At 41.8% G+C, this 26,990-nt stretch overlaps 1 protein-coding gene and 1 pseudogene across 1 annotated transcript in view; both read left to right on the top strand.

Annotated features, from left to right (window-relative positions):
- Nucleotides 1-8,010: 8,010 nt before the first annotated feature.
- On the top strand, nt 8,011-13,928 carry LOC109909112 (dehydrogenase/reductase SDR family member 11-like; annotated as a pseudogene).
- A 344-nt stretch (nt 13,929-14,272) lies between these two features.
- The window catches only part of LOC109909111 (transcription elongation factor SPT6), a 29,821-nt gene continuing 17,103 nt past the window's right edge, over nt 14,273-26,990 (top strand). The window contains exons 1-18 of the mRNA XM_020508038.2: nt 14,273-14,414; nt 14,941-15,007; nt 15,159-15,338; nt 15,565-15,635; nt 15,816-16,005; nt 16,120-16,204; nt 16,466-16,718; nt 17,529-17,630; nt 19,124-19,237; nt 19,333-19,422; nt 19,516-19,658; nt 19,865-20,010; nt 20,099-20,218; nt 20,463-20,592; nt 20,776-20,926; nt 21,796-21,950; nt 22,265-22,460; nt 22,742-22,887. Coding sequence (XP_020363627.2) covers nt 14,950-15,007; nt 15,159-15,338; nt 15,565-15,635; nt 15,816-16,005; nt 16,120-16,204; nt 16,466-16,718; nt 17,529-17,630; nt 19,124-19,237; nt 19,333-19,422; nt 19,516-19,658; nt 19,865-20,010; nt 20,099-20,218; nt 20,463-20,592; nt 20,776-20,926; nt 21,796-21,950; nt 22,265-22,460; nt 22,742-22,887 — 2,330 coding nt within the window. The 5' untranslated portion in view covers nt 14,273-14,414; nt 14,941-14,949. The remainder of the gene's footprint in view (nt 14,415-14,940; nt 15,008-15,158; nt 15,339-15,564; nt 15,636-15,815; nt 16,006-16,119; nt 16,205-16,465; nt 16,719-17,528; nt 17,631-19,123; nt 19,238-19,332; nt 19,423-19,515; nt 19,659-19,864; nt 20,011-20,098; nt 20,219-20,462; nt 20,593-20,775; nt 20,927-21,795; nt 21,951-22,264; nt 22,461-22,741; nt 22,888-26,990) is intronic.

Here is a 26,990-nt window from a genome sequence, read left to right as displayed (position 1 = left end):
TCATCCCTAGACTTAACAGGAAGCCAGTATACAGATGCTTGCTTTGGAGTAATATGATCAAATTTTGGGGTTCTAGTCAAGATTCTAGCAGCCATGTTTAGCACCAACTGAAGTTTATTTAGTGATTTAACCGGGTAGGCGGAAAGTAGAGCATTGCAGTAGTCTAATCTTGAAGTGACAAAAGCATGGATTAACTTTTCAGCATAATTTTTGGACAGAACGTTTCAGATTTTTTGCAATGTTATGTAGATGGAAAAAAGCTGTCCTTGAAATAGTCTTGATATGTTTGTCAAAAGAGAGATCAGGGTCCAGAGTAACACCAATGTCCTTCACAGTTTTATTTGAGACAACTGTACAACCATCAAGATTAATTGTCAGATCCAACAGAAGATCTCTTTGTTTCTTGGGACCTAGAACTAGCATCTCTGTTTTGTTCGAGTTTAAAGGTGAAACATTTGCTTCCTTATGTCTGAAACACAGGCTTCCAGGAGGGCAATATTGAGTATTCACCGTGTTTCATCGAAATGTACAGCTGTGTATCATCCGCATAGCAGTGAAAGTTAACATTATGTTCAGAACGACATCACCAAGAGGTAAAATATATAGTGAAAACAATAGTGGTCCTAAAACGGAACCTTGAGGAACACCGAAACTTTCAGTTGATTTGGACAAACCATCAACATTTACCATCTTCACGATTGCAGTCTCAGTGCAGTCTCAGTGCTATGATAGGGTCTGAAACCAGACTGAAGCACGTCGTATACATTGTTTGTCTTTAGGAAGGCAGTGAGTTGAGTCAAAAAATGTTTGAGTGGAATGGGAGATACGATATAGGCCGATAGTTTTTTATATTTTCTGGGTCAACGTTTGTCTTTTTCAAGAGAGTCTTTATTACTGCCACTTTTAGTGAGTTGGGTACACATCTGGTGGATAGGGAGCCATTTATTATGTTCTACATAGGAAGGCCAAGCACAGGAAGCAACTCTTTCAGTAGTTTAGTTGGAATAGGGTCCAGTATGCAGCTTGAAGGTTTAGAGGCCATGACTATTTTCATGAATGTGTCAAGAGATATAGGATTAAGTGTCTCCCTTGATCCTAGGTCCTGGCAGTGTTGTGCAGACTCAGGACAACTGCGTTTTGGAGAAACACGCAGATTTAAAGAGAATTTGCTTTCTAATGATCATGATCTTTTCGTCAAAGAAGTGCATGAATTTATCATTGCTGAAGTGAAAGCCATCCTCTCTTGAGGAATGCTGCTTTTTAGTTAGCTATGTGACAGTATACATTTTTTGGGGGGGAGGGGGATTGTTCTTATTCTACTCAATTAAGTTGGAAAAATAGGATGATGAAGCAGCAGTGGTGGAGTGCCTTTTTCATGAATCAATAAGTACAGTAAATCCCCTTACATTCAATCATTTTTTATTGACAACCCAGGATTGTGTGATTGGATTGCAGATAGAACCTGATACCACCAAGTTAATTGGTGTTTACGCAGAGAGAACATTCTGAGTTTTACTTTCCTCTAAAAAAAATCTGCCACATCTCACATGTAAATGACCAACTAAAGAAAAACTGGGCTGTCTGGCTGCACGGACCTAGCTGGCTGGACGGACCTAGCTATCTTGCCGGCCGGCTGGACCTAACTATCCTGCCGGCTGAACCTAGCTATCTGGCTGGTCGGTCGGCCGGACCTAGCTATCTGGCTGGTCGGTCGGCCAGACCTAGCTATCTTGCCAGCTGGACCTAGCTACCTGGTTGGCCTTTCCTATGTACGCCTTTCCTACGCACTTCTCAGTAGTTGGCATTCAGACTTACCTTTTGCAGGTCCGCAACGGGCTTTGCAGGTGTGGTTCACTTACGTGCCCTGAATAGATTTAATTAAACTGCTGAAAACCCTCCCACTTGCTGGACAATATTTTCATGTCAAGTTTTCATTCAATAGGGTTTTCAGTAAATGTATCTAAAGCCATCCCTTTAGATGTGGTGTACATTTCATTTTAATTTTCTCAACAGACTCACTATAATATATTGAGAGAACGGTTCAGAATATTAAGGATCAATTTAAAAAAGCCATGTAAATAAATGCACACATATTTGTCTCCTTTTCCGCACCAATAGATTTGTATGTTATTTAGGGTTAGGAAAGTATTCATGAATAATAATACAAAAATAGGTTTTGAGAGCCTTTACACACTAAATATATTGGTGAAACAAAAATACAGTTGTTTTATTCATCCTGAAAGTTGTCATATTCAATTGTTCAATTGTTAAATTAGAAAGTCAACAATAGGGGTTGAACAGTAGTCCTATAAATCTACACTAACATTGCTCACTCATTTGGTCTGCGTTCCATAATGATTCAAATAGGCTACATATTCCAAATTATTGCACAAGTTGTAATACTATGATCCACTAATGCTACTGTAGTGATCCTCAGGAATAACCAGATCAACGTGACAAAGGAAAGAAAGGTAAACTGACAATGGAATGGAATGAGGCAAAATATAAGTAAAGTGACAGTTATAAATGTGTGTGGGTATAACTGACAGTGGCTACCGATACCGGCTAATATGTAACATCAATACCATTTTTTTTTAAACACAGTGAAAAGTCTGGGAATTTAATTAAAACATTATAGAAAACATAAGTGCACTCGGTTGTTTGTAGGTTTGGACACTATACTGTCATTTGTGCATGGCTACAGAAGCCTATAGCTTTTATCTCCAAATTTCATTCCTGCAAGTTTTAAGGCCAGCATTTCATAAACTTTACAGAGGTATGTTTAATGTTGATAGGCTTCAGTTTGTTGCTATATGACTGGTTTCACATTTGTCTCCAGTGATCATAAAGTACAATTTATCTAAAACAATTGTAATTTATATTTACAATCCGTTTATCCAAATGGCTTACTCTTTTACCTAGATCTTATCAATAGCTCCTATCAAGTTGTAAATTACAGTGCACTGAGAATGGTGTTATTTCAATCAGGAAAAAGAAAGCAGACGCTGTTCCACTAGGAACCGACAGGTTGCTCGACTTTATTCATTGTTTCATGGCCCGGTAAGGTCTTGGATTTCTGAGGGAATTAAGTAAAGGTCTGAATACAACATATCTGTAGACACACATCTTCCACACAAAAGTGCATTAAAGGGAATTAAGTTCCATTTATGCGCATATAACTTTGGTCTGAATCGGCCCCTATGTGAATGACGTATTTTTGAGGAAAAAGTCAGATAGAACCTTATAGTCCCAAGGTCAAGAGGTGTCAATGTCATTAGACTGTAGTAAGCTATAATACGCCTAAGTGCAGTAAAACGCTGTGTGATGCAAACCTTGTGACAGAATTCAGGTGACCTTGTCAATTATTAATGTTGTGGCCCATAGGCTGCATATGACATGTTACTTCTAAAGAGTAGCTTAGCCTGGTGATGAATCAATTCTTCAGTAAAAGCTGTGAAATATCATAGCTAGTAGTATTCATCACAGTTGAAATAGTTACTGTTTACTCACGTGAGGGTAAACAGCATCTCAAAATATTTACTGGTATGTAGTTAGATATGTAGTTAGCTAAACCCTAGTTATTCCACATTGGAATAAGTTAAACTACAGTAAAGCTATGTGGAAAGTAACTAGCTAAATATACTACAAAATAAATGCTTGCTATTTTGAAGCTGCACAACAAATACCATAGAAATTCATTAATAAAATAGAAAAGGACATTTCCTGAAGAAACTTTGTTGTGCTTGCTCCTCTTTACGTGTTTTTCATGGTAATGAAATACATTGTAGTGGTAATGACGGCAGTAGTAATAGTAGTAGTACTAATGGTAGGGTTTTAATGGGTTAGATATAGTGACCTATTTTGGGGTGGTTTTGTAGATTTATTATAGTGGGTTATAGTAATGGTAGTGGTAGTAATAGGAGTGGTACACTCTTAGAAAAGAAGGTGCTATCTTGAACCTAAAAGGATTATTCGGTTGTCTCCCTAGGAGAACCCTTTGAAGAGCCCCTTTAGATTCCATTTTCGTGAACATTTTTGCCCTTAAATATCACAAACAATCACTGAGAAGGAGGGACCAAGTAGTGGTGACTGTGTCAGTGGTGGTGGTAGTAGTTGTTGTAGTGGTAGTTAATGCAATAGTAGTGGTATTATTAGTGACTGTGGTAAATTGCAGCATAAAACTTTATTGAAGCAATCTAAGTTAGTCAGTCTGAACGCCCTGGACCAGAGCTAGTTAGTGCAGTCCAGAGCTGGCTAGGTACTATTTACGCCATGTACCAGAGCTGGGCCAGACCTAGCTAGCTACAGTGGCTTGCGAAAATATGTATTCACCCCCCTTGGCATTTGTCCTATTTTGTTGCCTTATTACCTGGAATTAAAATAGTTTTTTGGGGGGTTTGTATCATTCGATTTATACAACATGCCTACCACTTTTAAGATGCAAAATATTTTGAAACAGGTTTCCCTCAAGAAATTCCCTGTATTATGTGCCCTCCATCATTGTCACGTTCGTGGTCTTCAACCTCCCTGTCATAAATGAGCCAAGGCGCAGCGTGCATGTAATTCCACATCTTTAATAAAGTGAAACCTTCACAAAAAACAGGTAAACAGAAACCGAACGTGACACAAACCGTGGCGCACACAAACACACATAGAAAATAAATAATTACCCACAGACACAGGTGGGAAAAAGGTTGCCTAAGTATGATTCCCAATCAGAGACAACGATAGACAGGGGCCTCTGATTGGGATCCATACCCGGCCAACAAAGAAACAGACAAACTAGAATGCCCACCCAAATCACACCCTGACCTAACCAAATAGAGAAATAAAAAGGCTCTCTCAGGTCAGGGCTTGACAGTACCCCCCGGTCCGGGTGGGCATCTATCCTCGGTGGCGGCTCCGGTTCGGGAGCACATGCCTATTGGCTGACACCAAATGTGTTTGCTTATTTTTGTCTTTAAGCAATGGCTTTTTCTGGCCACTCTTCCGTAAAGTCCAGCTCTGTGGAGAGTACAGCTTAAAGTGGTCCTACGGACAGATACTCCGATCGCCGCTGTGGTGTGATGCAGCTCCTTCAGGGTTATCTTTGGTCTCTTTGTTGCCTCTCTGACTAATGCCCTCCTTGCCTGGTCCGTTGGTGAGCGACCCACTCTTGGCAGGTTTGTTGTGGTGTCATAATCTTTAAATGTTTTAATAATGGATTTAATGGTGCTCTGTGGGATATTCAAAGTTTTGGATATTTTTTTATAACCCAACCCTAATCTGTACTTCTCCACAACTTTGCCCCTGACCTGTTTAGAGAGCTCCTTGGTCTTCATAGTGCCGCTTGCTTGGTGGTGCCCCTTGCTTAGTGGTGTTGCAGACTCTTTGGCCTTTCAGAACAGGTGTATATATACTGAGATCATGTGACAGATCATGTGACACTTAGATTGCACACAGGTGGACTTTATTTAACAAATTATGTGTCTTCTGAAGGTAATTGGTTGCACCATATTTTATTTAGAGGCTTCATAGCAAAGGGGTGAATACATATGCACGCACCACTTTTCTCCAAAGAAATGTTTTTTGTATTTTTGGAAATAAGTCATTTTTTTTCATTTCACTTCACCAATTTGGACTATTTTGTGTATGTTCATTACATGAAATACAAATAAAAATCCATTTAAATTACAGGTTGTAATGCAACAAAATAGGAAAAACACCAAGGGGGATGAATACTTTTTGCAAGGCACTGTACAAATGAAATGCGTAATGTAGGATATGTAGACATCATAAAAGTGGCGTTATTTAAAGTGACGAGTGATACATTTATTAAACTTATTAAAATGGCCAGAGAATTGAGTCTGTATGTTGACAGCAGCCACTCTATGTTAGTGGTGGCTGTTTAACAGTCTGATGGCCTTGAGATAGAAGCTGTTTTTCAGTCTCTCAGTCTCTTGATGCACCTGTACTGACCTCACCTTCTGGATGATAGCGGGGTGAACAGGCAGTGGCTCGGGTGGTTGTTGTCCTTGATGATCTTTATGGCCTTCCTGTGACATCGGGTGGTGTAGGTGTCCTGGAGGGCAGGTAGTTTGCCCGGTGATGCGTTGTGCAGACCTCACTACCCTCTGGAGAGCCTTGAGGTTGTGGGCAGAGCAGTTGCCGTACCAGGCGGTGATACAGCCCGACAGGATGCTCTCGATTGTGCATCTGTAAAAGTTTGTGAGTGTTTTAGGTGAAAAGCCTGATTTCTAAAGCATCCTGAGGTTGAAGAGGCGCTGTGTGGGTGGACCATTTAATTTTGTCTGTGATGTGTACACCGAGGGAGGGACTGGGATTCCAATAAGCATAAATGTTGGGTGGAAAGTTCCCCTGTTGATAAGATTTATTTACATAGCATAGGGCTGTTGGTATCTATAAATTGATAGGCATTTGTTAACAAATGTCAATTACCCCAGTCAAGAGTGATTTATAGATAGATATGAGTGAAAACTATTGAATATATTAGTGAGACACTCCTTGTTGGCTATTTCGTCAGTACTACTCTGACTAGATAGTTGGCATATCATTTTATGATTTGAGATGTGGTGTACTTTCACATGAGGAGTAAACAGTACCCAGCTAGCACATTTAGTTCCTTGGAAGTTGTGGGAACGTATGCCTTTGTTTTCCTATTGGTTCTGGGAACGAAGCCATAAGTCTCCTGACTGATAAACAGAATGTTTTTGAACATTCTGAGAATGGAAGTGAACATTTTGCCTGTTCTGGGAATGTTTTTTTTTTTTTGCATGGAAGTTCTGAGAACAGTTTACTCTGGGAGGTTTTATTAACGTGCTGAGAATGGAAATTATTATTTATTTAGAGGTTTTTGAATAACTTTCTTAAAACTTTCACTGAATGTTTCAATAAAACATTTAATAATTGTTTAACTCCATGCTAACACATGTATTTCTTCTTGTGACATGGCATCAGTGAGATTTAAACGTATTGTCTTCTGTTGTAATTAGTCCACTGCACCACCAGGATGGTGCTAGCATGCAATGTTTTTACACATACAAAGCTGTTTATTTTAGTCTATTCAAACAGACCCCATTTCAAAGGAAACAAGCACTTATTACGATCAGGTGTGTCCAATTAGTGAGTGTGGCCAACAAACCTGAACACACTTGACAAGATAGAGAATAGAGAGAGTTTTGTTGATGCTGAGAACAGAATATATATGTAAAAAAAAAAGAAGAAAAGAAAGGTTAAACGTACTGAGAATGTTCCCAAAGCCAAGGAACTATCCTGCACCATTCACAGAAAGAAGAAACATATGGTTCTCAGAACATTAGGGCCCCCAAAAGGTCAGCAGTAGCCTTTTGGGGCCCCTAAGCAAGATTTGGTTCTTGTCCAGCACTGCATGAAGGTTGTCGGCTGTGGCCGTGTGATGTGACGTAAAGCGTTAGTGTAGCCTATTTGTTGTTGCAATTATTTGCTCTGTGATGACTAGGCTAACCGTCTATTATCTTAGCCCAATATTGGATGCCAAAACAGCCAAATACTGTCTAAACGTGAATCGATTTTCAATTGCGGTACGGTTCTAGAAACATAGATCATTCTACTTTCATATCACATAGTAATAATTGAACAAATTCAAAATAAACACTTACTGCACTGTTTCATATGTAGCCTATGAGCAAACAAATAAATAATTGACAAGTCACCTGCATTCTGTCACAAGGTTTGCACTTACACCTATTATAACTTGACACCTGATTTATGTCAACTCTGAAGTATTCTTTGCAAACTGTTTCATTATTTTAATTATGTGTTCCACAGTCCTCACAGTAGAATATGATCTTGTAGAAAACATTCTGTGTCAAATGAAGCACATTTGTGAATTACTCTCAAATGGCTTCACCATGGTGTTTTACCCTATGGAACATTGTGCATGAAGTCCTCTTACCTCTTTATTTTAGAAACTGGCAGCAGTGTCAGAGCGCTGGGCACCCTTGTTGCGCTGGGCACCCTTGTTCCCTACAAATGTGACCTGTCAAAGGAAGGGAGATCCTTTCCATGTTCTCTGCCATCAAGACCCTTTATCATGAAGGGGATGTGTGCATCAGCAATGCTGGCCTGGCCCATCTAGAGTCACTGTTGAATGGCAAAACCGATGGCTGGAGGACTGAATGATTAATGTAGGTGCCATTGACAATGATCTCTGTGTTTATGTCAACTGCTGTCCATATTTCTATATTTGTTTATTTTCAATTTTAGTCATTTAGAAGACATCTTATCCAGTGTGACTTACAGTCAAGAAACAAGGGAGGATTGTCTCTATTCTGTGTCATGCTCTCCGTCATTTAATAGCATTTGTTATTGATGTGCGTTTCAATCTCTGTGTTAATGTCACTATCCATATTAATAAAAAAGAAACACGGGATGGGCGTCACATTCTGTGTCATGCACTCCATCAGTTCATATCACATTGATATTTAACCGATGTGAAAATCATACTGGACCCTATTCCAACTAAACTACTGAAAGAGCTGCTTCCTGTGCTTGGCCCTCCTATGTTGAACATAATAAACGTCTCTCTATCCACCGGTTGTGTACCAAACTCCCTAAAAGTGGCAGTAATAAAGCCTCACTTGAAAAAGCCAAACCTTGATCCAGACAATATTTTCAAAACTATTGGCCTATATCGAATCTCCCGTTCCTCACAATTTTTGGGAAAAAGCTGTTGCGCAGCAACTCACTGCCTCCCTGAAGACAAACAATGTATACGAAACACTTCAGTCTGGTTTTAGACCACATCATAGCACTGAGACTGCACTTGTGAAGGTGGTAAATGACCTTTAAATGGCATCAGACTGATGCTCTGCATCTGTCTTCATGCTCCTTGACCTTAGTGCTGCTTTTGATACCATCGATCACCACATCCTTTTGGAGAGATTGGAAACCCAAATGGGTCTACACAGACAAGTTATGGCCTGGTTTAGATCTCATATGTTGGAAAGATATCAGTTTGTCTCTGTAGATGGTTTGTCCTCTCACAAATCAACTGTAAAGGTTGGTGTTTCTCAAGGCTCCGTTTTAGACCACTATTGCTTTCACTATATATTTACCTCTTGGTGATGTCATTCGGAAACATAATGTTAACCTTCACTGCTATGCGGACTACACACAGCTGTATATTTCGATGATACATGGTGAAGCTGCAAAATTGCCCTCCCTGGAAGTCTGTGTTTCAGACGGCGGCAAATATTCTTCTTTTAAACTCAGACAAAACAGAGATGCTAGTTCTAGGTCCCAAGAAACAAAGAGATCTTCTGTTGAACATGACAATTAATATTGATGGTTGTACAGTCGTCTCAAATAAAACTGTTAAGGACCTCTGCGTTACTCTTTTGATGAACATATGAAGACTGTTTCAAGGACAGCTTTTTCCATCTACGTAATATTGCAAAAATCTGAAACTTTTTGTCCAAAAATCTTGCAGAAATATTAATCCATGCTTTTGTCACTTCCAGGTTAGACTACTGCAAAGCTCTACTTTCCGACTACCCGGATAAAGCACAAAATAAACTTCAGTTAGAGCTAAACACGGCTGCTAGAAAAAGATGATCATATTACTCCAGTGTTAGACTTTCTACACTGGCTTCCTGTTAAGGCTAGGGCTGAATTCAAGGTTTTACTGCTAACCTACAAAGCATTACATGGGCTTGCTCCTACCTATCTCTCTGATTTGGTCCTGCTGTAAAATCGTGGGCAAACGTTTTAAGAATGACACAAATATTAATTTCCACAAAGTTTGCTGCTTCAGTGTCTTTAGATATTTTTTGTCAGAAGTTACTATGGAATACTGAAGTATAATTACAATCAATTCATAAGTGTCAAAGGCTTTTATTGCCAATTACATGAAGTTGATGCAAAGAGTCAATATTTGCAGTGTTGAGCCTTCTTTTTCAAGACCTCTGCAATCCGCCCTGGCATGCTGTCAATTAACTTCTGGGCCACATCCTGACTGATGGCAGCCCATTCTTGCATAATCAATGCTTGGAGTTTGTCAGAATTTGTGGCTTTTTGTCCACCTGACTCTTGAGGATTGACTTGTGGATTGACCACAAGTTCTCAATGGGATTAAGGTCTGGGGAGTTCCCTGGCCATGGACCCAAAATATCGATGTTTTGTTTCCCGAGCCACAGAGTTATCACTTTTGCCTTATGGCAAGGTGCTCCATCGTGCTGGAAAATGCATTGTTCGTCATCAAACTGTTCCCGGATGGTTGGGAGAAGTTGCTCTCGGAGGATGTGTTGGTACCATTCTTAATTTATGGCTGTGTTCTTAGGCAAAATTGTGAGTGAGCCCACTCCCTTGGCTGAGAAACAACCCCACACATGAATGGTCTTAGGATGCTTTACTGTTGGCATGACACAGGACTGATGGTAGCGCTCACATTGTCTTCGCCGGACAAGCGTTTTTCAGGATGCCCCAAACAATCGGAAAGGGAATTCATCAGAGAAAATGACTTTACCCCAGTCCTCAGCAGTCCAATTCCTGTACATTTGGCAGAATATCAGTCTGTCCCTGATGTTTTTCCTGGAGAGAATTGGCTTCTTTGCTGCCCTTCTTGACCCCAGGCCATCCTCCAAAAGTCTTCGCCTCACTGTGCGTGCAGATGTACTCACACCTGCCTGCTGCCATTCCTGAGCAAGCTCTGTACTGGTGGTGCCCCGATCCCGCAGCTGAATCAACTTTAGGAGACGGTCCTGGCGCTTGCTGGACTTTCTTGGGCGCCCTGAAGCCTTCTTCACAACAATTGAACCGCTCTCCTTGAAGTTCTTGATGATCCGATAAATGGTTGATTTAGGTACAATCTTACTGGCAGCAATATCCTTGCCTGTGAAGCCCTTTTTGTGCAACGCAATGATGACGGCATGTGTTTCCTTGCAGGTACTGTGGTTGACAGAGGAAGAACAATGATTCCAAGCACCACCCTCCTTTTGAAGCTTCCACTCTGTTATTCGAACTCAATCAACATGAAAGAGTGATCTCCAGCCTTGTCCTCGTCAAGACTTACACCTGTGTTAACGAGAGAATCACTGACATGATGTCAGCTGGCCCTTTTGTGTGCAGGGCTGAAATGCATTGGAAATGTTTTGGGGGGGATTCAGTTCATTTGCATGGCAAAGAGGGACCTTGCAATTAATCTGATCACTCTTCATAACATTCTGGAGTATATGCAAATTGCCATCATACAAACTGAGGCAGCAGACTTTGTGAAAATACATTTTTGTGTCATTCTCAAAACTTTTGGCCACGACTGTTCATACCTACATATACTCTACGGTCACAAGACACAGGCCTCCTTACTGTCCCTAGAATTTCTAAGCAAACAGCTGGAGGCAGGGCTTTCTCCTATAGAACTCAATTTTTATGGAACGGTCTGCCTATCCATGTGAGAGACGCAGACTCGGTCTCAACCTTTAAGTCTTAATTGAAGACTCATCTCTTCAAGACCTCTTCAGGTCCTGTGATTGAGTGTAGTTTGGCCCAGGAGTGTGAAAAAGAAAAAGAACAGAAGGGCACTGGAGCAACGAACCGCCCTTGCTGTCTCTGCCTGGCTGGTTCCCCTCTCTCCACTGGGGTTCTCTGGCTCAAAACCTGTTACAGGGGCTGAGTCACTGACTTACTGGTGCTCTTCCATGCCGTCCCTGGGAGGGGTGCGCCACTTGAGTGGGTTGAGTCGTTGACATTATCTTCCTGTCCGGGATGGTGCCCCCCTTGGGTTCGTGCCATGGAGGAGATCTTCGTGGGTTATACTCAGCCTTGTCTCAGAATAGTAAGTTGGTGGTTGAAGATATCCCTCTTGTGGTGTGGAGGCTGTGCTTTGCCATGGTGGGTGGGTGGGTTATATCCTGCCTGTTTGGCCCTGTCCGGGGGTATCGTCGGACGGGGCCACAGTGTCTCCCGACCTCTCCTGTCTCAGCCCCCAGTACTTATGCTGCAATAGTCTATGTGTCGGGGGGCTAGGGTCAGTCTGTTACATCTGGAGTATTTCTCCTGTCTTATCTGGTGTCCTGTATGAATTTAAGTATGCTCTCTCTAATTCTCTCTCTCTCTCTCTCTCTCTCTCTCTCTCTCTCTCTCTCTCTCTCTCTCTCTCTCTCTCTCTCTCTCTCTCTCTCTCTCTCTCTCTCTCTCTCTCTCTCTCTCTCTCTCTCTCTCTCTCTCTCTCTCTCTCTCTCTCTCTCTCTCTCTCTCTCTCTCTCTCTCTCTCTCTCTCTCTCTCTCTCTCTCTCTCTCTCTCTCTCTCTCTCTCTCTCTCTCTCTCTCTCTCTCTCTCTCTCTCGGAGAACCTGAGTCCTAGGACCATGCCTCAGGACTACCTGGCCTGATGACTCCTTGCTGTCCACAGTCCACCTGGTCGTGCTACTGCTCCAGTTTCAACTGTTCTGTCTGCGGCTATGGAACCATGACCTGTTCACGGGACGTGCTACCTTGTCCCAGACCTGCTGTTTTCAATTCTCTAGAGACAGCAGGAGCGGTAGAGATACTCTGAATGATCGGCTATGAAAAGCCAACTGACATTTACTCCTGAGGTGCTGACCTGTTGCACCCTCTACAACCACTGTGATTATTATTATTATTTGACTGTGCTGGTCATCTATGAACATTTGAACATCTTGGCCATGTTCTTCCTAGGTTCCGGCGTTTCTAGGGAGTTTTTCCTAGCCACCGTGCTTCTACACCTGCATTGCTTGCTGTTTGGGGGTTTAGGCTGGATTTCTGTACAGCACTTTGTGACATCGGCTGATGTAAGAAGGGCTATATAAATACATTTGATTGATTTATTTGATTGATTACATTGTCTATCTGCACACGAGAGGCATACCAGTCAAAGAGGGAGAGGAAGGTGGATGATGGACACATCATCAACATAAACAGCTGTGACTGCCCTGACAGAGGGGCAGAGGCAAGAGCTGCGAGGGGCTAAAACCCACATTCAAGCCACGGTAAGTTATTGATTCCTAGTGTTCTTATTAGAAATATATAATTCTATTGTAAATGAGATGATCAACCACCCAGCACTGAATTGTGCTGATTTATCATACTGTGAGTACAATGCACCAACGGTACTCTACTGAGTACAATGGTGTTCTATTATTGGCAACATTCCACAATAGCAGGTCATTGTGTCCTCATGACAGACCACATTGATGTTTAAAATCTAAATCTCATATTTATCTAGCTATGTCACAATGTAATCATTAGAGCCATCTAACACTAACCCAGTGTTTCTGTTTTCCTTTGGACAGTGTATATCTCCTGGAATGGTGGAAACAGAATATGTTTTCCGGCTTCACAGCCTCCATTCAGAGAAGGCTGCTGCTACCTACGACAGTATGAAGGTGAATAATAACAATAATAATGATATCTTGGAATACGATTGTTTTTGAATGTGTACGTTAAAATTCTACTGCCTTCCTACAGTTTTTGGAAGCAGTGGATATTGCCAGTGCTGTAATTGATGTCTTAGGCACATCCCGCCACATGTTCACGTAAGTAGGACACTTGTCTAACTTATGTCTGTCTCAGTATTCTCTGCACATCACTTCCATCAATGTTTGAATGAACGTGGGAAAAGTTTACAATAATTTAACAAATTATAACTACTGTTCTCCCGTCTTTGCATATCTTGATTGTAGATGTTCAAATGCGACCTGTGGAGCAAGTGTCATAAAGCAGTCCTGCAGGAGGAATCTCATGCACCTCGATCATCTCAAAGAGGATTGAAAGTTGTCTCAAAGCTGTAGCATTGTGGAGGTTTTGAATTGTGATTTGGGGTCTGATTTGAAAATAAATATTTGCCATGAAAATGATTGTAGGCTATACTGCAGCCCCTTTACAATCTGATACTTGAGATTATGAGTTTAAATAAAGTACATTTTCTGTGACATTGTGGAACAACACTATTACAATTTTCCATCAGTATTTAGATATATTTTTTTATGAATGTGTTTAAAAAAAAAAAAATTGAAGTGAATTTTGGGTTCAGAAGTTAATTGTATAATACAGTAAACACAAGGTCCAAATAAACTGAATAACATGTTCTAGGAAACATAAAAAATATTACAAAAAGAAGGCATTGAAAAGTAATGAAAAAACTAAATGTCTTATGTTGCATACCATAACACTAGAAAAAGAATACACGAAGTATAATGCAAGGATTGCACTCTTTACAATCCAAGGAGAGCTATGTAAATCTGTGACGTACCTCGCTTTCGTAGAGTTTGAGGGATTTTTCTGTTCCAGTCTTGTAAATGTACTTGCGCCTTGCTAGCTAACACATTCTGGTCGTTGTGAAATGAATCTATTTTCCATATCCCGCTCTGCTAATCAGTCAACTTAAAAAGGAGCCAGTCCTGACTCCCATCACATAGGTATGTACCGTTATGGGCAATGGGAGTCAGCCAGCTGTTTCTGACAATACAGCTGTATGATAGCAACAATAGATGTGGCTAGCTCGGTAGCCATCTCCTTCCATTGTTGTTATGCTAGCTAGCTATCTTGTTCTAGCTAAGAAGATTGCTACCTGCATCTCCAGCCTGATATCCGTTGGATAGCTAAGGCTAACTTTGATTATTTTCAAAGTCATATGCATTTTTATCTTCGCTAGCTAGCTAAACCTTTGATGTCTAGCAATGTCCTCGCCCCCTGGCTATAGTAATGTGCTGCATCTTTCCCAGTCAGCCATAGCAGACAGAAGCGTTGTATCATCATAGTTTATTGTAGACTAATATTTAATTGTTTACAATAAGATTTTCTTATGACATAACCATACTTTAAACATGTACAATTATGGAATAATTTTGTCCTATGTCATGTCCCATAACATTATTTCCAACGACTGTTCTTTGACACAAAACCAGCTAATGAAAATCCAGTTGTTTATTATCTCTTCAACAGCCCCTAAACATGGATTTCATCGAGAGCGAAGCAGAGGAGTCTGAGGAGGAATTTGGGAGTACAGCATGTGAATCATTTTTATTTTATTTCAAAGATGTCCCTTGACAGAGTTTATCCTCACAACTACTCTAAATAAGAACCATGGTAACAATGTGCAGGCTGCACACAATGTCATGTGTAATCTTACTTGATGTACAACTTCTTGATTTGTGACTTAGATGAGGAGGAGGAACGGGAGAATACAGAGGACCAAGATGAGGATGGAAACCTCAGTGGTCTGATTGATGATGGTGTGGATGAAGGGGAAGGAGAGGAAGAGGAGGAGAAGGAAGGGAAGAAAGATAAGGAAGGAGATAGTGACTCTGGGGAGGAAATTGGACACCATAAGAGGAAGAGAAGTAAGTGGTCATTCATAAATTGTTTCAATATTTATTCCTGTCTGGGCTGCACTGTGATTGCTTCCTAGCCACGTTGTAGGCTGTTTCTTCGGGCTTTGAATAAACTATAATGGTGTGAACTCTTTGATTATATTTTGATATGTGACACCTAACAGTGTGCAGCAGAACCATGCATACAACAATAATCACCTTTGGTGTTTGAGTATCTTGTGTTTTCTGTCTACAGGCTTTGACGACCGCTTGGATGATGATGATATTGATCTCATTGAGGAGAATTTGGGAGTGAAAGTGAAAAGGGTAAATATTTTGATGCCATTAATGACAAGCAAAATGCATTGGCATCATGGACATTGTATAGCACGCAGCTGAGGTCTCATGTCATGTCCCATAGTCCCACTCTCTAAAAATAGTATGTAAAAGGAGATAGACTAAAATGTTTTCCTGATACCTCTGCTCCTTCCTTATCCCCATAAACAGCAAAAGTTCCGTCGTTTGCGAGACATGTCGGACGATGAGGATGAGGAGGGAGATGATGACGTCAGGGAGGCCCATGAGAAGGACATGATAGCGGATGAGATCTTCATGGGGACGGGAGCGGATGAGGGCGAGGCATTGGATGTGCCTTTGCATCCCGGGGAGGATGAGCAGGAGGACGATGAAGAGTCTGGTATGAAACATTTGAGATACTTCATCTATAAACAGTGGAATTGTTTTGAGTTAGCAGATTTTTAAAAGCCATTTCAAAATCTTTGAGTCATAGGTATTTTTATTTTTTTCTCAGATATCGATGACTTTATTGTGGATGATGACGGACAGCCCTTGAAGAAACCCAAGTGGAGGAAGAAGCTGCCAGGATATACAGATGCGTAAGATTCTGACATTTAATTGAATCACTTAGATCTCAATTAGTAGCCTCTCCACCTGGAAGCTCAAACGAAAGTATGAAGTCCTATCTGTGCAATAGAATTTGATATGTTAAGTGTGTCCCAAATGGCATCCTATTCCCCTATAGGCCCTGGTCAAAAGTAGTGCACTCTAAAGGGAATAGGATGCCATTTGGGATGCAATCATGTTTACCTTTACTCACCTGCCGTATTTAGTATTGAGCACCACTCCTTTTTTTACAGAGCACTTCAGGAGGCCCAGGAGATATTCGGAGGGGACTTTGACTTTGCCGAGTTTGACACTGAAGCCTATGAAGATGCAGAGGAGGAGGAGGATGCAGATGAAGAGTCATGGGACCGGCCCAAGAAGCAGACCAAGAAGAGGGTGGGCCGACGCAGTATCTTTGAGATCTATGAGCCCAGTGAGCTGGAGAGCAGTCACATGACGGACCAGGACAATGAGATCCGTTCCACTGACATGCCAGAGAGGTTCCAGGTGTGTATACTTCTATAGGATGCGTCCCAAATGGCACTCGGACCCATAGAGCTCTGGTCAAATGTAGGGCACTATATAGGGAATAGGGTGACATTTGGAACACAACCATAGTCATACGGACATGTGAGCACCTGAAATTCACCTATAAGTGTTATGGGCTTGACTCTGTAGCCCATTGGTATTCAAACAATTTCTTCAGGCAGTATTTCTGGGGACCGCATTCTTTTCACAATAATTTTGTGTGACCCCACACCACCCCAAATATAATGACACAACCTTAAAATCGGCACACTTTGATGTTCACATCAACAAATAACCTTCAATTCAATCTATTTAATCTATTATCAAAATGTAAAAAATATATATATATAAAAAAAAATATATATATATATATATAAGTTCCAGTCAAAAGTTTGGACACTTACTCATTCAAGGGTTTATTTAAATGTTTACTAAGAGTGTGCAAAGCTGTAATCAAGGCAAAGGGTGGCTACTTTGAAGAATCAACTATGCAGTATATTTTGACTTTTATGTTTACTACATGATTCCATTTGTGTTATTTCATAGTTTAGATGTCTTCACTGTTATTCTACAATGTAGAAAATAGTAAAAATAAAGAAAAATCCTTGACTAAGTAGGTGTGTCCAAACTTTTGACAGGTGCTGTACTTATTTCATTTTTTGGGTCGACCTCACTCTAGTTCCCCCACGACCCCGACTTTGAATACCACTTACTTTGAATAACATTGTCTTTGAATACCACTGCTGTAGCCCATACCCTTTTCTATGTGTGTGGTCTTGTTGTTTTTAGTTGCGCTCCACTTGTGTGAAGCCTGCAGAGGATGATGAGTTGGAACAGGAGGCTGAGTGGATCTATAGGAATGCCTTCTCTACTCTCACCATCTCCATGCAGGTACTGGAGTGAGGATATTTTAGCTGGGTCTCATAAGACAATTAGTTCAAGCTGATGCTACAGTCTACAGTGCATTTGGAAAGTATTCAGACCCCTTAACTTTTTTCATATTTTTGTTACTTTTACAGACCTTTTTCTAAAATTGATTAAATTGGTTTAAATTGGTACTCAGTACTTTGTTGAATCACCTTTGGCATCGATTGCAGGCTCGACTCTTCTTGGGTATGACGCCACAAGCTTGACACACCTGTATTTGGGGAGTTTCTCCCATTCTTCTCTGCATATCCTCTCAATCTCTGTCAGGCTGGATGTGGAGCGTTGCTGCACAGCTATTTTCAGGTCTCTCCAGAGATGTTAGATCAGGTTCAAGTCCGGGCTCTGGCTGGGCCACTCAAGGACATTCAGAGACTTGTCCCGAAGCCACTACTGCGTTGTCCTGTTGGAAAGTGCATCTTAACCCCAGTCTGAGGTCCTGAGCGCTCTGGAGCAGGTTTTCATCAAGGATGTCTCTGTACTTTTCTCCATTCATCTTACCCTCGATCCTGACTAGTCTCCCAGTCCCCTGCCACTGAAAAACATCCCCATAGCATGATGATGCCACCACCATGCTTCACTGTGAGGATGGTATTAGACAGGTGATGAGCAGTGCCTGGTTTCCTTCAGATTTTACACTTTGAATTCAGGCCAAAGAGTTCAATCTTGGTTTCATCAGACCAGAGAATCTTGTTTTTCATGGTCTGAGTCCTTTAGATGCCTTTTGGCAAACTCCAAGCGGGCTGTCATGTGCCTTTTACTGAGGAGTTGCTTCTGTCTGGACATTCTACGATAAAGGCCTGATTAGTGGAGTGCTGCAGCGATGGTTAACCTTCTAGCAGGTTCTCCCATCTCCACAGAGGAACTAGAGCTCTGTCAGAGCTCGGGGCTCTTCTCCCCAGATTGCTGAGTTTAGCCGGGCAGCCAGCTTTAAGAAGAGTCTTGGATGTTCCAAACGTCTTCCATTTAAGAATGATGGAGGCCACTGTTTTCTTGATGACCTTCAATGCTGCAGGAATGCTCTGGTACCCCTCCCCAGATCTGTGCCTAGGCACAATCCTGTCTCAGAGCTCTATGGATAATTCCTTAGACCTCATGGCTTGGTTTTGCTCTGACATGCACTGTCAACTGTGGGACCTTATACGGACAGGTGTGTGTCTATCCAAATCATGTCCAATCTATTGAATTGTAGAAACATTGAGTTGTAGAAACATTTCAAGGATGATCATTGGAAGCAGGATGTACCTGAGCCAAATATAGAGTGTAATAGCAAATGGTCTGAATACTTATGTAAATAAGGTATTTCAGATTTTTCTAAAAACCTGTTTTCGCTTTGTCATCATGGGGCATTTTGTGTAAATAGATGAGGGAAAACATTTATTTATTCCATTTTAGAATAAGGCTGTAGGTCTGTTTTTAAAATGCTTGTGTTTTTTAAATAAAATATTCTGTGTTTTCAGGAGAACGCAGACTATTTGGACAGAGGTCCAGCCACTACATTTAGCAGAAAAGGCCCCAGCACCATCCAGAAGATTAAAGAGGCTTTGAATTTCATGAGAAACCAACACTTTGAGGTATTACACAGTTCCTCTATCACTGTAGGTAATGTTGAGTTCTTCCATATAATTTTAGTTAGTTAATACAACTGTATTTGTTGTTTCACCTCAAGGTTCCGTTCATAGCGTTCTACAGGAAAGAGTATGTGGAACCTGAACTCAATATCAATGATCTGTGGAAAGTTTGGCAGTGGGATGAGAAGGTAATATACTGTAGCATTGGATTTTTGTTAACTTCCTCCTCTTATTCTCTCTGTTTAATTACTGTTTAATCTGGGACTGTCTTTCCTCCTCAGTGGACCCAGTTGAAAACCCGCAAACAGAACCTGAGACGCCTGTTCCAGAAGATGCAGGGATACCAGTTTGAACAGATCTCAGCAGACCCAGATAAGCCACTGGCTGATGGCATTCGACCATTAGACACTTCAGATTTAGAGCGGTAAGGCTTGTCATGTCCAACATGTTTGTAAATAAGCCTTGTCTGAGCCAGAATGGCCCATAGGGCAGGAGCCTATCTCCTGTTTCTGTAGTGTGAGGCACCTTGATGTACAAGTACACCCCCTGGACAGGACCCTAGTCATGTTATGACACCTTTATTATCTTTGTTGTATCAGAGTGCTGACCTGATTATGTTTGTCTGACAAGGCTGAAGGATGTCCAGTCAAGTGATGAACTGGGCGACGTCTACAACCATTTCCTGCTGTACTATGGCCGGGATATCCCAAAGATGCAGAATGCAGCCAGGTCCAGCAAGAAGAAGCTGAAGAAGATCAAAGAAGTGGATGAAGATGGTACGATTTAGATTATATATTGTAAGATTGTGAAAGCACAGTGGATCTTTGCCCTCATCAGAATAATTATCATGTATTCTGTTTGCAGGTAATGAGCAGGAAGTAGTAGAGGAGGAGGAAGAGGAAGAAGAGGAGCACCCGAAGGGGCCGGACCTGAAGCTTGCATCTCGCAGGGATATGTACAGCATCTGCCAGGGTGCAGGACTGGGTGAGTTCTTTATCATGTGTGTCCAGTAGGTGTCACTATCAGCACCTTTTACAAACAGATGTGTGTGCCATACATCTTCAGGTCTGTACAGTTAGCTCGTGATAATACAAAACTTGCTAAGTAATGTGACTAGTGACTAGTGTACTTAAACAGAGTTTTCCAATCGAAGTGCTCTTGCTGTATCATGAGCCGACTATATTTGCAACAGTTTTTGAGTCCACCATTTAAAGGGTTCTCTCATCAGATGGCCTAGCCAAGAAGTTTGGTCTGACTCCAGAGCAGTTTGGAGAGAACCTACGTGACAGTTACCAGCGTCACGAGACGGAGCAGTTTCCTGCTGAGCCATTGGAGCTGGCTAAGGACTACATCTGCAGGTTAACCAGCAACACATTATTGCACTGTATACAGAATGCATTTTCATATAAAGATAACCCAACCATTTTAGCAGTAACAGGGGTGGTGTTGAGAGGTGAATATGCAAACTTGTGGCACCATTTGAGATGCAAACCTATACCTTCCACAATACTACTAATAGTATGTTCTCTCTGCCTGTGCAGCCAGTTCAGCACAGCGGAGGCAGTACTGGAGGGGACTCGCTACATGGTCGCCATGCAGATCGCTCGGGAGCCTCTAGTCAGACATGTGCTCCGACAGACATTCCAGGAGAGAGCCAAGATCAACATCAAACCCACCAAGAAGGGAAAGAAGGTATACACCATCTATTTGCAATAGGGTTAAAAAATCACAGTAACTTTCTAAGAATTCCCAGGTTTTCCAGAAATCTTGGTTGGAAGATTCCTGCTATCAGGAGTGAATAAGCAAGAAGTCCTTTATCTTTCTACCAGCAATTCCTGGAAAACCTGAGAATTTGGGAAAAACTACTGCAATTCTGCAACCCTATTCAGCAATTACCGCCACTTCTTTGTTGGTTGTATTAGTGGTTTATTTAGGTCTTTCATGGGATATACAGTACTTTCAGAGGCGACAGGTAGCTTAGCGGTTTGAACTTTGGACTGTAACTGCAAGGTTGTTTGTTCGAATTCCTGATCTGGCAAGGTGGAAAAATCTGCCGTTCTGCCCTTGAGCAAGGCCGTTAACCCCAACACAACTGCTCCTCTGATTCAGAGGGGTTGGGTTAAATGTGGAAGACACATTTTGGTTGAATGTATTCAGTTGTGCAACTGACTAGGTATCCCCTTTCCCCGTTCATACCCCTTGACTTATTCCACATTTTGTTGTTACATTCTGAATTCAAAATTGACAACACAACGCTGGAATGGCTTCAGAACAGGAATGTGAAAGTCCTTGAGTGGCCCAGCCAAAGCCCAGTCTAGAAACAAAATCAATTGAATCAATTTTGAATTCAGGCTGTAACACATACAAATGTGGAATAAGTCAAGGGGTATGAATACTTTCTGAAGAGATGAGTTTATATTGTATAGAAAAAAACACATTTAACAAGTTATGTCTTTTCATTGACTCATATTTTTACATTTGAGTTATTTAGCAGATTAGAGTGTCATTACCTAGATTAGAGTACTCTACCATACATGTATGTGGTCTAATCTCTCCTGTAGGATGTGGATGAGGCCCATTATGGCTTCTCCTTTAAATACCTGAAAAACAAGCCTGTAAAGGAGCTGAATGGAGACCAGTTCCTCAAGATGTTGCAGGCAGAGGAAGAGGGCCTGCTCACCATTAACGTCTGTATTGACCTGATTGGAGTGAAGGGGTGAGGTCTTGTTATTATAACATTGTGTAATAACATATTAATATCATTATAGTCTGCATCCCAAATGGCAGCATATTCACTAAATAGTGCACTACGCTCCGGTCGAATGTAGTGCATTATGTAGGGAATATGGTGCCATTTGCGACGATGCCGCTGAGTTTTGTGTAATAACATATTAATGATGTGTAATAACATTAATAACATGTAATAACATATTAATAACACGTAATAACATGTTCCAAAATGTGCTCTGTTTACATGTATACTGTCCTGAGTCAGTCAAGTACCATGCTATCACTATGTTTGTTGAGCAGGTACGGAGGTGACCAGGCATACTATGAAGAGATAAAGCAGTTTTACTACAGAGATGAGTTCAGCCACCAGGTTCAGGAGTGGAACAGACAGCGCACTCTGGCCATCGAGCGCTCCCTCAAACAGTTCCTTTACCCGCAGATGGCGAAAGAGCTGAAGAACAAACTTATTGCAGAAGCAAAGGAGAACATCATCAAGGTACCCCACCCCCCCTCCACACACACACACACACACACACACACACACACACACACACACACACACCCAAGGAGGAGGATAAATCTTCTGCAGCAACTTCCATTATTATCTCAACATTTAATTAGATCTTCTTTTCATTACGTTGATGTGACGTCGTTGCTACTGTTGTATAGATTACTTATTTTCTTATTCCGGTATTGACTTTCCAAAGCAGGTGGCACAGAGCATTGATGTATGTTGAGCCTGCTACAGTGTTGTGATAGTGGTTGCCCGCCCCTCAGGCCTGCAGCAGGAAGCTGTATAACTGGCTGAAGGTGGCGCCCTATCGGCCTGACCAACAAGTGGAGGAGGAGGAGGACGAGGAGCTCATGTCTGAGGCCCAGGGCAAAGGGATCCGCGTGCTGGGAGTGGCCTTCTCATCCAGCAGGTAGACTACTGCACACTGTCTCTGACTTCACTTTGGGTGTGTCCTAAATGGCACCCTATTCCCTATGTAGTGCACTACTTTTGACTAGACTCTTTGGGCTCTTGGCAAAAATAGTTCACCTTATAGGGAATAAACCCCCTACCAAGGGTTTAACTTCAGTAAATTGTCTTTACCACTTTTACAGTCAGCTAAATTGAATTACCTATTTATTTAATGTGTTTGTGACCATAGAATTAGGAATTATAATACAAGAATGGACTGGATCTAATTATGGTGGGATAAAGGTCAGCCATTTTGGTTAGGGAGTTGTTCAACCATGGTTTGCCAGTGCTGTGATAACATATGTATGTTTGTTAGCAAGCTAGCCAGCAAGTTTTAGAGGAATGATTCCATACATTTTTCAAATCAACTGCCAATATACCAACATTGCATTCAATCAATAGATGTGGTAAAGAGGTCAATGGAACACAGACCGTGGTGGATCGAAGGACAACGGATTGGCACACATTCAACAAATCTGATCAAACAAAGGACATATTTGTAAAATCCAGCCCACAATTCCTCCTCCACCAAACTTTAGTTGGCACTATGCATTTGGGCAGGTAGCGTTCTCCTAGCATTCGCCAAACCCAAATTAGTCCGTTGGACTGCCAGATGGTGAAGCGTGATTCATCACTCCAGGGAATGCGTTTCCACTGCTCCAGAGTCTAATGGCGGCGAGCTTTACACCACTCCAGCCAACGCTTGGCATTGCTCATGGTGATCGTAGGCTTATGTGCAGCTGCTTGGCCATGAAAACCCATTTCATGACTCTCCCGACGAACAGTTATTGTGCTAACGTTGCTTCCAGAGGCAGTTTGGAACTCGGTAGTGAGTGTTGCATCCGAGGACAGACGATTTTTACTCACTTCAGCACTCGGCGGTCCCGTTCTGTGAGCTACCACTTTGCGGCTGAGCTATTGTTGCTATTGTTGCCACTTCACAATAACAGTGCCCTCAAAGCTCATCACTAAGCTAAAGATCCTGGGACGAAACACCTCCCTCTGCAACTGCCCCAGGTGGTAAGGGTAGGTAACAACACATCCGCCACGCTGATCCTCAGCACAGGGGCCCCTCGGGTGCGTGCTCAGTCCCCTCCTGTACTCCCTGTTCACTCATGACTGCATGGCCAGGCATGACTCCAACACCATCATTAAGTTTGCCGATGACACAACAGTGGTAGGCCTGATCACCAACAACGACGAGACAGCCTATAGAGAGTAGGTCAGAGACCTGACCGTGTGGTGCCAGGGCAACAACCTCTCCCTCAATGTGATCAAGACAAAGGAGATGATTGTGGACTGCAGGAAAGGAGGACTGAGCACTCCCCCATTTTCATCGACAGGGCTGTAGTGGAGCAGGTTGAGAGCGTCAAGTTCCCTGGTGTCCACATCACCAACAAACTAACATGATCCAAGCACACCAAGACAGTCGTGAAGAGAACACAACAAAACCTATTCCCCCTCAGGAGACTGAAAAGATTTGGCATGGGTCCTCAGATCCTCAAAAGGTTCTATTGCTGCACATTGAGAGCATCCTTACTGGTTGCATCACTGCCTGGTATGACAACTGCTCGGCCTCCGACCACAAGGCACTACAAAGGGTAGTGCGTACGGACCAGTACATCACTGGGGCCAAGCTTCCTTCCATCCAGGACCTCTATCTTTGTCAAAGACACCAGCGGTTGTCAAAGACGGTTTTCAAAGACTTTTGCCACTACTAGTCATAGACTGTTCTCTCTGCTACCGCATGGCAAGCTGTACCAGAAAGCCAAGTCTAGGTCCAAGAGGCTTCTAACTAAACAGCTTCTACTCCCAAGCCATAAGACTCCTGAACATCTAATCAAATGGCCACCCAGACTATTTGCATTGCCTGCATGCCCCCCCCCTTTAATTCTGCTACTACTCTCTGTTTATTATCTATACATAGTCACTTTAATAACTCTACCTACATGTACATATTATCTCAATTACCCCGACTAACCGGTGCCCTCACACATTGACTCTGTACCGGTACCCCCTGTTTATAACCTCGCTATTGCTTTTTTACTGCTGCTCTTTAATTATTTGTTACTTTTATTTCTTATTTTTTAAAGTATTTTTCTTAAAACTGCATTGTTGGTTAAGGGCATGTTAGTAAGCATTTCATGATAAGGTTTGTTATATTTGGAGCATGCGACAAATAACAATTGATTTGATTTGATTTTACTTACAGTTGACCCGGGCAGCTCTAGCAGGGCTGAAATTTTACAAATTGACTTGTTGGAAGGGTGGCATCCTATGATGGTGCCACATTGAAAGTCACAGAGCTGTTCAATATAGGGAAATCTACTTCCAAAGTTTGTCTATGGAGGTTGCATGGCTGTGTGCTCGATTTTATACACCTGTCATCAACGAGTGTGGCTGAAATAGCCGAATCTACTAAAGGGATGTCCACATGCTTTTGTATACAGTATATAGTGCATTAACATTTAGAAGTAGTTCCTTCTCAGGTTTATAAGAGTTGAGTGACTGCTATGCTAACTCCCGTTACCCCCACGGCATCTTTCACCCTACGTGTTTCCATGGTGTTTTCATTATTTTGGTAGTTACAATGACCTCTTTACCACATGTATGCAGTCAATCCACAGCCATACACTGGCTGAAATCAGTTGATGATAGGACTTTTAAATGCAGCAAGTATCATATAATATCACTCAAAGTTTTCCAAAGTCAATACTGTAGAGCCACTTTTTGTAGAGCCACTTTTTGCAGCAATTACAGCTGCAAGTCTCTTGGGTTATGTCTTTATATGCTTGGCACATATAGCCAATGGGATTTTTGCCCATTCTTCAAGGCAAAACTGCTCCAGCTCCTTCAAGTTGGATGGGCACTGCTGGAGTACAGCAATCTTTAAGTCATACCACAGATTCTCAATTGGATTGAGGTCTGGGCTTTGACTAGGCCATTCCAATACATTTAAATGTTTCCCTTTAACCACTCGAGTGCTGCTTTAGAAGTATGCTTAGGGTCATTTTCCTGCTGGAAGGAGAACCTCCGTCCCAGTCTCACATCTCTGGAAGACTGAAACAGGTTTCCCTCAAGAATTTCCCTGTATTTAGCGCCATCCATCATTCCTTCAATTCTGACCATTTTCCCAGTCCCTGCCGATTAAAAACATCCCCACAGCATGATGCTGCTACCACCATGCTTCACTGTGGTGATGGTGTTCTCTGGGTGATGAGAGGTGCGTTTTCCTTGATGGCCAAAAAGCTCAATTTTAGTCACATCTGACCAGAGTACCTTCTTCCACATGCCTATTAGCTAACGCCAAACTTGTTTTCTTATTTTTTTCTTTAAGCAATAGCTTTTTTTCTGGCCACTCTTCCCTAAAACCCAGCTCTGTGAGGTGTACGGCTTAAAGTAGTCATTGTGTACAGATGCTCCAATCTCCGCTGTGGAGCTTTGCAACTCCTTCAGGGTTATCTTTGGTCTCTTTGTTGCCTCTCTGATTAATGCCCTCCTTGCCTGGTCCGTGAGTTTTGACAGGTTTGTTGTGATGTCATATTCTTTCTATTTTTTAATAATGGATTTAATGGTCCTCTGTGGGATGTTCAAAGTTTCTGATATATATTTTCATGATCTGTACTTCACCACAACTTTGTCCCTCCTTGGTCTTCATGGTGCTGCTTACTTGGTGGTGCCCCTTGCTTAGTGGTGTTTAGTGGTGTTGCAGACTCTGGGGCCTTTCAGAACAGGTGTATATATACTGAGATCATGTGACAGATCATGTGACACTTAGATTGCTCACGGGTGAATTCTGAAGGTAATTGGTTAGACCAGATCTTATTTAGGGGCTGAGGGGGTGAATACATATGCACGCACCACTTTTACATTTTTAATTTTGGGGAATATCACTTCACCAATTTGTCCATTGCATGAAATCCACATAGAAATCCATTTCAATTGCATTTTTTTTTAGTTTAGTTTAGTTTATTAATTTGACCATTTAAAAAAAAACAAGCACACATAAAACTTAAAAGCCATACATGCACATGAATAAAATCATAGAGGATAACACACAAT

Source organism: Oncorhynchus kisutch, linkage group LG18 (genome assembly GCF_002021735.2).
Source record: "Oncorhynchus kisutch isolate 150728-3 linkage group LG18, Okis_V2, whole genome shotgun sequence".
In the NCBI taxonomy this organism is placed as follows: Eukaryota; Metazoa; Chordata; class Actinopteri; order Salmoniformes; family Salmonidae; genus Oncorhynchus; species Oncorhynchus kisutch.
Note: the sequence above shows the minus strand (reverse complement) of the source record. Positions and strands in the feature narration are given on the sequence as shown.